The 14,412-nt window shown below is 33.9% G+C and overlaps 1 protein-coding gene across 1 annotated transcript; it reads left to right on the top strand.

Moving 5' to 3' along the window:
- Positions 1-984: 984 nt before the first annotated feature.
- Positions 985-12,587, top strand: LOC127708977 (F-box/LRR-repeat protein 16-like). The gene is made up of 3 exons (XM_052214220.1): positions 985-2,416; positions 7,459-7,607; positions 9,358-12,587. The coding sequence occupies exons 1-3, from the start codon at positions 1,299-1,301 to the stop codon at positions 9,504-9,506; spliced, it is 1,416 nt and encodes a 471-aa protein (XP_052070180.1). The 5' UTR covers positions 985-1,298; the 3' UTR covers positions 9,507-12,587.
- The last annotated feature ends 1,825 nt before the right edge of the window (positions 12,588-14,412 follow it).

Below are 14,412 nucleotides of genomic sequence, written 5' to 3'. Positions count from 1 at the left end.
ATATTGCGTGTTCAAGTCTAGTGCGAATTTGGAACATATATGATATATACAACTCTATATATCTGTATACAATATACGACCTTTACAAGTAGTTGAGATATCAATCCGATAATGGGACAGAATCGATAAAATATTGTTAAGCACTTTCATAAAAAAATCAGTCAATATACTGAAATTTAATATTATTTAAAGTATTAAGCAAAGTACGGTCAAGTGTTTTGCAATTACTATTTGAGTATTATAGATCATAATAAGTGAAGCAATTGTCTTATATAAATACATGGGACCAATATAAAAATATCAATATGTATTATTCTCAGGTTATACCAGAGACATATATTGTATTATATGTCTCTTGCTCTATACGCATAGAAATAAAAACCGAAAATCGTTTAAAAAGTAGTACACTAGTAGTTTAAATCAGACTGGGACTAATAATCCAAGTTTAAAGTGACTAATAATCCCAGTTTAAAGCGAGTGGAACAAAGAATAAAAATAGGATTGAAAATGAAAGGACTTCGTAGTAAGGTATCTAGCGACATTAACCTAGATCTTTTCATCCCGGCCGAATAAAATAGATGACTGGCATAAAACAGAGGACATTGATATTTGAAGGCGCTGCCGAGAAAATTGTTTGGGCCTCATCTGAATGTTGTCTTAACCAGAATTTAAAAAAAGATAAACTATTCAGTTTTTTATTCGATCTAATGAATTATTTAAAACAGTTGATAACATTCTTTAAGATAAGTTAAATAAAGATTAAATTTATCCTTTCCGAATCGTGATTTGGAGACATAAAATCGTGTATTAATAAAAAAGCTTTATTGATGAAAATGTCTAATTTTGGTTTAGTTGTTATAGTTGATTGCTGCCTTGTTGGGTTAACCCCCACAGCTTCTTTTATTCATATATTAATGCATCCTTCGTGGCTAATATAACCATCATCCATTAGAATATCGATCCATCGAGTTTTAACATTGATCCCACGCTAGCCTCAAGTGAACCGATCCAAGTCATGAATTATCATACTGGAACAAAGACTTCACGTTCAAAAATAAGGAATTCTTCTTACAGTGGCGTAATGATTGGAAAATTGTTTATTCTGACTTTAATTGAACCTTATCAGTTTTCATCTATTATCGTTCGTGTATAATGATTTTTTTAATATCTGTTTCCTACTAAATGGACTTATAAATAACCATTGATCGGATAATTTGTATTGGTAGAATCTATGAATATGGAATAATGACAGTAAATGTTAATTTCTTATTTATATTCAATCGGAAATTAAATTCAAAATGTCAACGATTCGAAAAGCATACATGGAATTATCGAATGGAATCCGAGGATTGCGATTCAGCAAGGATCAACAACAGACGACAACGCATGTCTCTACAAATCATATTTCAATTTCAACGACACGTGAAACATCAACTAATATAAATAAACATGTTTCAAACGGAAGTTCTGCGATGAGTGCTCGTGTGGTCCGTTCCCCAAAGCCACTTATAGCACGAAAAATCAGAAGTCTTTTTGGACGGCACCAACCTGATACTATCCATGAATTGTTCATGGATGACAGATTTTTATCGAAGTTTTTCTACTATTTTTCAGCCGAGGAACGAGGCATGCTGTCTAGAGTTTGTCACACGTGGAAGAATATACTTTACCATCCAAAGTACTGGGAAAATGTAATGCCGGTCATTATTTTGCGTAATCTTGGCAAAACAGAGGAATTTAAACGATTGTTTTATGAAAGTTTGCAAATTAGATATTTTGATTCAATTTGCCTTTTTGGCGCAATAGACGAAGAAATTGCTGATTTTATTAACCACTGTGCTATATTCAAAAAGCAAATCAGGTTTATATGTTTACGAAATTCTAATATAACTGATGTTGGTCTTGAAATTTTGTGTAAGAAAATTCCATGTCTATATAAGTTGGAACTTAACGGATGTAACGAACTGACAGAAACGGGTATGTGGTCATGTCTTAACCCCAAAATTGTGTCCTTATCCATTAAAGATTGTATAAATGTTGCAGACGACACAGTTGGGGCTATTGCTCAGCTACTTCCGGCGCTTTATGAGCTGAACATTCAGGCTTATCATGTGACTGATGCTGCCTTAGCCTTTTTTAGTACAAAACAGAGCTATTCTCTCAGTGTTCTCAGACTTCAGTCTTGTTGGGAAGTAACAAACCATGGGGTTGTGAATATTGTACATTCTCTTCCAAATCTAACCGTTCTTAGTTTATCAGGGTGTAGTAAGGTCACAGATGATGGGATAGAACTTATTACTGAAAATCTTCGGAAGTTACGATGCTTAGACCTATCATGGTGTCCCCGGATAACAGATTCCTCGCTTGAATATATTGCCTGTGATCTGAGTCAACTCGAACAACTAACCCTCGATAGGTAAGTTTATATCAAACCCAAACCGTGGAGTTAACACTTCTATAGCCATCAGGATGTCCTTTCAGTAACACGATATGGATTTCACAAATGCTTTAACGTTTTGTTTGATAACTGTTACACTAACATATATACCCATATCTCCTTCTATTGATATGAGTGTGTTTTTTTATTCTATTTTCTCGTTTTATATAGTTCACTGGAATTAGGACTTAGATGTTAGTTTGCTTTAATTGTTTTATCTTTAGAAGGCATTTGGTATAAGGATAGATGGTTACTTTACATGTGTATTCCTTTTTAGCAATCTTCGATGGCATCTTTATAGGCATTTGGTATGGATAGATGGTAAATTTTACATGTGTATATCCTTTTAGCATCCTTAGTGACATCTTTTAGAGGCATTTGGCATAAGGATAAATGGTCACTTTCACATTTGTATTCCTTTTTCTCTAATTCTTCGTCAATTTATCCCTTTCTGCACCCATTGTATAAAAAAAATTTAATCAACGTGTGGTTCGTATGATCTTAGTTCTTCATTGGTTAAAATCCGATTATGACGTCGAATTTTCTTGCTTTCCTCTGAATTTCCTATTGTGACGGCATGAAAAAAGGCGACCATGCCTGATGACGTCACATAGAAAGAACACATCATTTTGCAGATCATTCGAACAGAAGGAATAAATTTGCCTGCGTATTGTTTGAAAATCATTAGAGAAACAGATTCCACCACCAAATCTCGTTTTATACGATATTTATCCACTCTCGACAGTTAAATTTTAAATATTTAAAACGCTCGGCGAGCCTCGCGTTTTAAATTTGAAAATTTAACTATCTCGAGTGGATAAATATCGTATCACACTCGATGCAGTGGTAGAATCTATATTTAGCATCCTTCGTGGCATCTTTTAGAGGCATTTGGTATAAGGATATATGGTAACTTTTACATGTGTATCCATTTTAACAATCTGTGATGGTATCTTTTGTAGGCATTTGATATGGAAAGGTGGTAAGTTTTACGTGTGTATCCCTGTTGATCATTTTCTGGGGTCGACTGGCTTAATTACTGGCATGAATACACATCTTAATATAAATGAAATTTTGTGAAGAGAGAGAAGCGATTATCTTCGTTTTTTCTCAACTTTACTAAAAAAAAATAATACGACATTTAAAGAGTTTTTTATCTACATATCCGCTCCGATTCATGAAACAGACTTTACAGCCTCAACGAAAATATGCATTTCAGCAATTAATTAAAAAAAAACATATATTTTCAGTTATACAACTTCATATACATCGACCTTAAAGTACCAATTTTTATGCGGAAGTTGAATGGCAATCTAGAGTGGTTCATCACAAATATAGATGCTCAAGACCAATTAAGAGAGAATAAAACCGCTCGATAAAGCGGTGACTCATCAGGTCGCTATAGCTTCCCACGTTCTTAATTATTGATATTGCTATAGATTTTTGAATCTTGGATTTAAGACCATTTTACATTGATCAGCTTTATAGTTTCTTCACGCCGTGCTATTTATTTTTAATGCCTGGTATTAGCAGCTGTGAAAATCTTGAATTGACACTAATCTGTTTCGTATATTTTAGTTAAGTTAATATTTATATATATATTGAATTCCTCTCTTGTGATCAAACTATCGTATTCTATATTGATTACACCACTAATTACATCTACATAACCATGTAAGAGATCTATATTACGTGCTTTTTCTAACCTCAAATGTATTATTAATCTTCATTTCCTTAACCTGTCTGTCCAATGTCGGGAGCCTGTAATTCAGTGGTTGTCGTTTGTTGCCGGTGTATACCTTATATGTTATTTGTTCATTGTTCTGTATACGTTAATCAGATAGTTAGTTTTCTCTTTTGAAATGTTTTATATTTGTTATTTCGGGGTCTTTTATAGTTTAATACTATGCGGTATATGGTCTTGCTCATTGTTGAAGGTCGTACGGTGACCTATAGTTGCTAAATTCAACGTCACTTGGTCTCTGGTGGAGAGTTGTCATTGCCACGTCTTCTTATCTTTATATTAAGTTCATCTACATGCGATGCCAGATGTATTGCCGATTTCCCCTATATATTCACACTAAGTCAAAATAGGGAAGATGTTGAAACCCTCTGAATGATATAAAGGGTCTTAATGATAAATTGAAAGGGTTTTCAATAATTTCACATACGTTCCTATATATTCACACTAGGTCAATATAGGGAAGATGTTGAAACCCTCTGAATGATATAAAGGGTCTTAATGATAAATTGAAAGGGTTTTCAATAATTTCACATACGTTCCTGAAATCACAATGTTATTAAACGCTCAACAATGCTGCTGATGTAGTTTTGAAAGAATTTTGCAAATGGTTTTTCAAAACTGAAATGCACGAAAGAAAATCCTCAACCAAAATGAATGTATATGTATCTAAAAGACAATACACTGCGTTAATATAGTATCTAATTAAGCCTTTGATCCTATTATGGGTGTAATTTGAGCTTTATAAGTTTGGAGCATAAAGAATATATGTAACCAGAAAACTGGTTTTGTTTTATCCTTTCTTTTCATTAAAGCATAAAATTAGCGCAAAAAATATCAAAATGTGAAGTTCTGAGCCGTCTTGAGGCATTTACAATGTAGCCAAATGTTCGTAAATCATATGCGGATCTTGAGGTATTGTCTGAGAAATGTTTCGGAGTTGTAACCTTTTTCTTAAATTACATTAAATCGAGGACAATTAAGTAAACAAATTCTAGATGGAATCATATAGAACACCCTAACATGTCTGTATATATATGCGCCTGTGTGGCATCTGTTAAGTTAATAACACAAGGAATTCGAATGACATGCCGTCCCAATTTGAAAGCCAAAATGCATCGTCTATATACAGGCCTCTAAAATATTATTGATGAAAGCTTCAAGACGACATTTGAAGCAGCATTAAGATGGGAGCAAAAATGGCTCACATCCTCAGAATCTCGACTAAGAAAAATCCAACACATTTTTATTACAACCTGCATGGCCACATTCTAGTCAGTTCAGTCAAACTGAAGATCAACTTACCAACAAACATATATCGATCTACACCGCCTAAAAAATCAAAGATCGGAATAAACTATCATCAGAAATTTCAAACCAAAACATGACTGACAACTTTAAGGACCTACAGATAACTACATTGCAAGTTTTTTCTTTTGCCCCCCCCCCCCACCTTCCCCCCCAAAAAAAATCAAAGATTGAAATATAATACCATCTGAAAACAAAAACTTGACTTACAACTTGAAGAATGTACTTTCAATGAAGTGCTACCTTTAACATTCTCTCATCTATTAATATCTTTTTCAGGGAAAACAAATTAAAATTAAAAAAATGACTAAAAATTGTAAAGCTTATAAATCAAATCAATTGTAAATAATAAAATTATGAACTCTATGGAAACCCCACACAGTCATGCGCCGGATTTCCGTATCTCAAGAAGAAAGAATATAATCAATTTTCACTCATTAAAGTATTAAAAAATTATTGCAGTATTTACGTATATCGATTTGGCTAATAAAGGTTGCAGGTCATGTGAAAGTAAAATTCCGTTGATTTTTCCCCCAATTTGTTAAGTGTTATTAATTACTTGCGACTTCATGTCTAATGATGGCCATCTTTTTGGAAGCCTTAATCAAATATTTCTTCCGTTCATCTTGAGATAATTACAGATAGGTCATTATATATAAAACATTTCTCTAAAACACATTCGTTTGCTCGTTTATTCGTTTATTAATAAGCAAAACATATCAATTGAGATACAGACGCATAGTAATATGTCGAAACTACTCAAACTTTTTTTCCCAACCTCTTAGATTAAAACAGTTAACTTTTAAGAAATTAAAAGTACAGGCTTAAAGAATTCATCATTAAGAAATCAAAGAAAGTTAAAGAAATCTGAACCGAAACTATGGTTTGGAATGTAAGGTTGCCATTCTTCGTCATGTGTTGTTATATATGTGTTTGCACATTTGCTGAAGTTTGCATGAGATCCACGATTTTAGAGACTGGCCTTTATCCCCTCCTACACAAACCTGAGACTACTATAACACTGTGTTATAGTAGTCTCAGCACAAACATATCATTTCTAGGATCCTGATATAATGATTGCACTGTGCCAATATGTCAATTCCTATTGTTACTCAGTGCCATGGATTTGTCACTTTGTCTTCGATTTATGAGTTTGAATGTTCCTTTGATACCTGACCCCTCTCTTTTACTTGCAGTGATTTCACCGACACATATGATTTAAATTTTTTTGAAAAATGGAAAAAAAAAGACAAAAAATACTGATCTTCAAGGCAAATTCAAAAAGGGGAAGTCCATAAAAACTGATAAAATCAAACGCTGTCAATCAATGGAACAAGTGAAAAACAACTGCAATGTACCAACTCTCTGACACTGCTTTGTTCAATCAAGGTTGTCTGGAATGTTTTTGGTATTCAGTTTATACTTCACTTAAGATAACATATCAATATAAAAATAAGGATGTGTAGCATGATTGTCAATGATACAACTATCCACCAAAGACCAAATGACGTAGAAGTGAACAACTATAGGACACCGGTTTGCCTTCAACAATGAGCGAAATCCATACCCTTTATCAAACTATAAATGAGAAAAATACCAGAAACATTTGAATGATTACTTAATTGCCACCGTTAGACCTTCAACGATGAGAAAAACTTATAATAAGCTATAAAAGAACCAACGTTGAGAAGATGTTAAAAAATGTGAAATCCCTTTTATCTGGCCACAAGTACTTATTACAAAATGCCTTGATAATACTAAGTCGCATCCTCTTTGAACTAAAAGCTGGTGAAATATCCTATGGTAGTCCGTTTTCGTGGTTTCTTTAGAGGGTGGAGTCATTTCGTTACATGTTTGGCAAGTGAACGATATCGATTTCTAGGAGCCCTGAAGTTGTTTTCCTTCCTTCGCGTCTTCTTAAAAATAAAAATAACTAAAAATAGCGTTGATGTTATATTTCCTATATTTATAGATGTTCCCATGTGACAGATATTGGTGTCGGTTATTTGTCAACCATGACATCTCTGCAGAAACTCTACTTGCGCTGGTGCACACAAGTTCGAGATTTTGGTCTTCAGCATATATATACAATGAAGAATTTACGGGTACTTTCATTAGCAGGTAATGTTAATAAATTACTTTTCTATAAATTTGTTTTAGAAAATTGGAAGCTATTAAACTAAATTTATATGCAGTTCTTTCAATTTAAGTTTTGACATAAAAATCAATTGTTTCACATAACAAAATTACCTATACAGTTCACTACTACATACGGTTTGCGAATAATTGTCGTAGTTATGTCTGATTTTCGAACTTTTTTGCCATAGGCGGATCCGGGGGGGGGGGGGGGGGCTGGGGGGCCGCCCCCCCCCCCTTTTGTGGGAAAAATTTGGTTGATTATATAGGGAATCACTGAAGCATGACTGGAGCCCCCCCCCTTTCCCCCTTAGGTCAGTCATGGCATGCCGCCCTTACAAAAAGTTCTGGATCCGCCACTGTTTGCTATACTCTGATTCTGAGGAAAGCATGGTATATTCAATTTCGCCGATTTATTTGTAGTCAGAGTACACTGAGAAATTGCTATTTTCGGATTCGTGGACATATTCTTTCAGTTTTATTTCACTGATGCCCTTCACTGATGTGTTTCTGATCAGAGTTAAAATTGCCAGTTTCAGATATGTTTTTAGGAAACTCAGTTCAAAATAACCAACTGTTAATTATGATGAAAGGCTTTCCGAGAAGCAAATAAGCTAAGCAATTCAATTGACAGAATGAATCATCCTTAAAAGTTGTTCATAGTTTTTTTTTAGATGATGTCAAACCCTTATTGTGTTAACAAGCACAACCGAAGGCTTACAAATGTACTTCTTAGATTGAATGAACAGTGTAGACATTGTATTAATATCTAACGTGGGCATTGTGGAACTATTTATATCTTGCTGATGGGAACATTAATTTAGATTTCAATTCCAGTACTACTTATTCCGCTTATAGTCCAAAATGTCAATAATTCCACAGAGAAGTGGCGGATAAACACGTCCTTATTAATGAGATCGTTGAAGCTGAAAACAAAACAATACTACGTGCTTTCAGACAGCAACAGTGAAAGTACAAATTGTATTTTATGTTAGAAATTAGCTCCAAGTGCGGTCTGTGTATGAGGGTCTGGAGGACGGTTTACAGATAAGGAATAATGGGCAAATACTACAGAAAAATAGGTTGAACAATTATTATTAGAGAAAAATAGGCAAAAAATACTAAAACTAGGGAATGATGAGGTGCTGAAATATAAAAAAAATATACAATAATGGGCAAATTATGAAGAAAAGACAGAAATAACCTAAAAATGACCTAAAAATTAAAGAAAACAGAAATGAAAGACCCCAATACAGACCTTCGTGTATTCCAGGATTGGATAATGTTAGTATGGATCGATGGAAGGGGATGTGGGATATACGTTCATCAACCCAAGGACGTAAAACCAATATCTAGATATCAGCATACATTCTCCAACAATAAAAAGTGTCACATCCGGGTATCCAGATCAGAAATTCGCGGAGGGATGCGAATCCCGATGAGCAATTAATGAAAAGTTTGTAACGGTAGGTAAAATCTGGATCCGATTCCGACGGAGCATAACTCCTCCGTGGGAATCCGATCCAGATTTCCGAGTTACGTAAGGTGAATATGTCATTGCTTCGTCACAGACATACATGTATTTTAAATAAGATACACAACTATTTTTACTATTATGCATCTAATTTGTTAAAAATATGCTTCATGCTACTTTTGGCAAAAGTAACCTGCTGTGTGATGAAATAATAAATTTAGCAAAAGTTTGTACTGAATATACTGTTTTGCATAATTTTAGGTTGCACATTAATTTCCAGCCAGGGCCTGTGTGGACTGACTCAACTTAAACATCTAGAAGAATTAGAACTAACCAATTGTCCAAGTGCTACAAAGGAGATTTTTCTGTATTTAAAAGAAAACATGCGCGGTTGTCTTGTTCTTGATTAGATTTATCCGCTGTGAAGAAGTCTGGATATTGTTTCCTGAAAGATTCCAGTATATTGACGTAAAGTTGATTGATTCTTATAGAATAGGATGAAAAGGCTTAGATGATTGTGACACTTATTTAAAAATGTTGCATTTTGAATGTAAAGAATTGCATTGAAGTAAATCTTTGATTATTGTTCTTTCTAACTTAATTTGCTGGAATTGTTCTGTCAGACTTTAAACCATTAATCCCTTACTTATTACGATTGTCTAAAAATAATGTATATTTCAATCTAACGAGGAAATCCCAAAACTGATCCCATATTTGAATACCACTGTTTCGCAGTGTTAATTTAAAAAGTCATTAAGACTGATTGAGGGCAGGGAATCCTTATTATATAACAGTATTTGAATAATTTTATGTATATCTAACAATACATATGTTAATTGTATGATTTATATGTATTTTTTTTTTCATTTGATTGTTCATGTTTGTTGGCAAAGTACTTTCCCAATAAAATTAAAGCGAATATGTGACCTTCACCTTTGACCTATGAATTTTACTTAGTTTTAAAGGGTGAACAACAGATGCTTGGCAATGTATTCATATAGGACAATCATTCATGATAAATATATGATCCTTAACCTTTAAAGTCAGAAACTGTCTCGTGCATGAAAGGTAGAAAACTTGTGATCTTTTTATCCCCTCAGCAACGTTGTGAAGTTTAGCATCGCTTTCGAGCCTATGCGTTTATGTGTGAGTTCGCTCGTGTATACGCAATTCCATTGTAGTTGACTAAGCATCTTGTTTTCCACTTTTTCCATTGCTTGGTATAAGATGTGCTTGCATTCTGACTTATTTTGAGGTCAAACGTCAAACATGACAAACTGACGTGTGAAATCTTCCAATCAATTTTTACCAAACATTGTTTAAGGTAGATTATCTTTAAATCGTCATCTTGGATTGTAAAATAGCAGTACAAAATCGATCTAGTTGTTTGCTTAAATCGCAAATTTTGAGACAAATTGGCAATTAAAGTGCAAGAGGTTTTATTTGAGTAAAGAAAAATAAGTGATTTATCGCATTATACAGATTGTTTTAACAAATACCAAATGCTTGTATTCAATTTTTCAACTTAGTCATTTAAGGAGAGATAACTCATTGACAAATAGTAAAAATTTTATAAAGGAATGTTAACAAAAATTTTACTTGTAGAAGAAAACAAAGTCGGTGACATCATTTTTTCTTTTGATTTTCTTAAAGCATATAATAAAACATATCTTCTCATATTTTATCTCAAAATTCTACATCATAGATTTATTTTTATTCACAAAAAAATGAATAATCTATGCAAATTTGGGCAATTTTGCACAACTTATAGCTTGAAAAATAACACGGTGACCCATACTTTTTATTATACTTTTGAAAAAAAGCATGGAAAAATCTACATTTTGGCAAAGTATAAGAAAATTCTATCTGAGGAAATATATACCGATGATCCACCTTAAGCTTTGCAATCAAAAGAGCCTTAAACTAATTTGATAGAGGCCAATGGTCAAGATCACCACAAGATCTGATACTCTACACCTTATGTCCAGTCTTTTCTTCAACAAATATCCAATGGATGACAGTTGATAATGGTTAAATCCTATATTGTTCTAAAATAGTGATGTCTGTATGCATTATAGAGACCAATTTTCAGAGGTGGATTAAGGCACCATGCACCTTGGCTTCTACTATGGTGCTGCCCTACATCTGATGTGGACATGGGCATTGTTAAAACCCCTCGCCCATTTTAAACGCCCTAACGCAAAATGCTGGAACCATATCAGGTGTTGCACCCACTCTTCGAAAAAAATCGTCCGATGCTTGTTCAAAAGAATAGTTTAATTAAAAGTCAGAGCCGGACAACAGAACAAATTTACTAAGGGAATTGAAGGTAGTATAGGCATGTTCAATTTTAGTTTTCAAAGACCATCTATAGCCTGGAAACGTTTGAACCCTAATATAGTAATGTCAAGGTCAGAGATCAAAGGTTAAGGTGGTAATATAATTTAACTTGCCTAAAGCCTTCGTTTTGCACAATTGAATTATCATAAATTAGAAGTCCAATGATAATCTTCAGGGATTTCAATTTTGAATAAAAAAAGGATATCTATCAAAGGTCAAACCTTGGTGGTTACAACATACGTAGGATAATTACACCTAAAAGCACTGCATAGCAAGCTTGAGTCTTGTTCTCGACAAACATTATCCAATGGTCATTAGGGAAAAGGGTTTTCTATCCTATTTTAGTTTCCATTTTTAATTTCAAAGTCAAAAGTTTCAGTACGTCATTAAATCTTCATCAAACATCGTACTTCAGTTTGCCGTATTGACAGCTTAAAGCTGGTCAAGTCAAACGCCAAACGTCAAATATTATGAAAAACTATATAAAGTTTATATAAAGAATAATTAATCCAGGAATTCAAATATCGAAATATATTCAACGAGAGACCAAACAACACATTAATTCACGAATGTGCATAGTACATGAGTTAATTATCCGTGTTGTTCGGTTACGAGTTAATTATTTTTCAAAATTTGCATTCTTAAGTTATTATTTTGAATACATTGACCATGTACTTTATAATAGAAATAAAGTAGGAAATGAAAGAAACTACAAATATATCTTAATAATGCGTAAATCAGAATATATATCAGGATGAGTAATTTCCATGAGATATGCTTAGCGTTGATGTTTCCCGATAGAAAAAAAACTCTGATTTACCTATTATTAGGGTCTGGAGGGGCGGGGTCTTCATTTCTGTTTTTTTTTTTTTTTTTTTTAAGAGACTTTTCTATATTCTTTATTTGATATGTCCGTTATTCACTATAATTTGTATGTAAGCCCTCCGTATTCTTCATTCTTTATATTTTAGCACTCCGTATTCCATATTTTGTTATTTTTTTTGCACATTATCCTCTATTCTGTAAACCCGATCTAACCCCACTATTATCATATGACTGCAGCCAACTTTTTGTATTAAAATTTGTAATCATACTCATATATATTTCATATAATATGTATTGTCATAATAAAACAGGCTAACTTTCCATCAGTATCATTTTTTTATTTCGTAATTCTTTAACGTTTAAGCCATTCCCGCGGATTTGTTTAAACAGAGAGGCGACATTTATGAGCTTAACATTATTAAACAATCGAATCAATTCAAATAACCTACGTGGTCAAAAGATTTTGAGTGTTGGTATCAAACAAAAATCATTTAAAACATGACAGGTTCCACATGTGGAGTAGGATCTGCTAACCCTTCAGGAACGCATGAGATCTACTTCGAATTTAGTAGGGTTCGTGTTGCTCATGCAGTCACTCAATGCGGTCTGTTTTACCTAGATATGGTATAGGTTTTATTCCTTTATATTTACCGAAATCATACAAGGGAATTGGTCTGTTCTTATAGCATATGCTTGTCCTTTCTCAATTCTAAGTGAAAAATTAAAATAGACAACAAATATTCACCGAAATTCCCGGTAATGCTCCACATAATGCAGCATTGCACACGGTCATGCGCATATTATTATCAGACTGTTTATTACGTACGTCTTTACATGCTCTTAATCCGTTTGATATGTACTGATGGGTACTTATTTAGTCTTGGAGAACATGAATTATTTATTAGTTCTATGTGTTTTTGAACTAGCTTTCAGATCTATATTGTTTGTCTGTTGTCTTTATGTTAATTGTTTGTTGTGCTTCGTGCCAATCTGATGAATCACGCCATTTCCAACTGAATTCAGTGGCGGATCTAGGGGAGGGGAACCCCCTTTTTTTACGATCAATGCTTTTGAATGGGGAAACTTGGTTGGAACCCCCCATTATCCTGGGTTGGAACCTCCTCCCCCTTTTAAAAATGGCTGGATCCGCCCCTGTGAATTTTACAGTCTGTTCTTATGTTGTGATGTTACACCACTGTTCCATGTAAGGAGAGGCGGGGAGAAGGGGCGCTCATAAACATATTTAGTACGCCAAATTCTTTATGTACCTGTCTAAAGTCATGAGTCTTTAATGTAGTGGTCGTCGTTGGTATATTTTTAGTTTATTGTTTTGTTACAAAGCAGGTCGTTTGTTTTTCTCGTTTGAATTTTGTTCACATTTTGTCAAGTCAGGTCCTTTATAGGACAATAGGTATGGGTTTTACTCACTGTCGCGGAGGTCGCAGGTGACCTATAGTTGCTTACATCCACGTCATTGATACATTTAGAATCTGGTTGATATATAGTTGTCTCATTGGTAATCATACCAGTTTGGGATTTATTGTTTAGCCTATTTGTTAAAAACTTATGTTGGGGTTACTGACTTGGTTAAAACGAACTCAGTTCTGCTCTGTTTCAGCACATTCCCTCGATTATATGACAAAGCTTTCAGTGTCGGATCCAGAACTTTTTGTAAAGGGGGGGGGGGGCGGCACTTACTGACCTAAGAGGGGGGGGGCGCTCCTTTCATGCTTCAGTGATTCCCTATATAATCAACCAAATTTTTCACACAAAAGCCCCCCCCCCCCCCCCCCCCCCACTGAATCCGCCTATGGCTTTACGTGAAAAGTGCATTTAATTATTTGTAAAAGTACATAAGAAAATATATGGCGCCAAAAATCAAATAATCAGTGAACTTATGTAATAGTAAAATCCGTAATGTTCCGATGAGAAACTGCCGTTGAAATAGACGCAATGTTCCAATGAGAAACTGCATGCATTGAAATAGGTCAAGGCTTTACGTGATGTGATGTTTATAATTCCACAATTCACACCTGTTTTATCTGGACCGAATCAGTCCTTTTAAGATATAATAATGTCAATTCTATTTGAAAGGCATTGTCAAACATTGCTGTTACCATAACAATTCGTTTGAGCATCACACAAAATTAT

Source organism: Mytilus californianus, unplaced genomic scaffold, assembly GCF_021869535.1.
Source record: "Mytilus californianus isolate M0D057914Y unplaced genomic scaffold, xbMytCali1.0.p SCAF_7, whole genome shotgun sequence".
NCBI classification, from domain to species: Eukaryota; Metazoa; Mollusca; class Bivalvia; order Mytilida; family Mytilidae; genus Mytilus; species Mytilus californianus.
Note: the sequence above shows the minus strand (reverse complement) of the source record. Positions and strands in the feature narration are given on the sequence as shown.

Coding starts and splice junctions, on each gene's coding strand:
- LOC127708977 (XM_052214220.1), top strand. CDS start 1,299: ATGTCAACGATTCGAAAAGCATACATGGAATTATCGAATGGAATCCGA. Junction 2,417..7,458: donor GAACAACTAACCCTCGATAG/GTAAGTTTATAT, acceptor CTATATTTATAG/ATGTTCCCATGTGACAGATA. Junction 7,608..9,357: donor ACGGGTACTTTCATTAGCAG/GTAATGTTAATA, acceptor GCATAATTTTAG/GTTGCACATTAATTTCCAGC.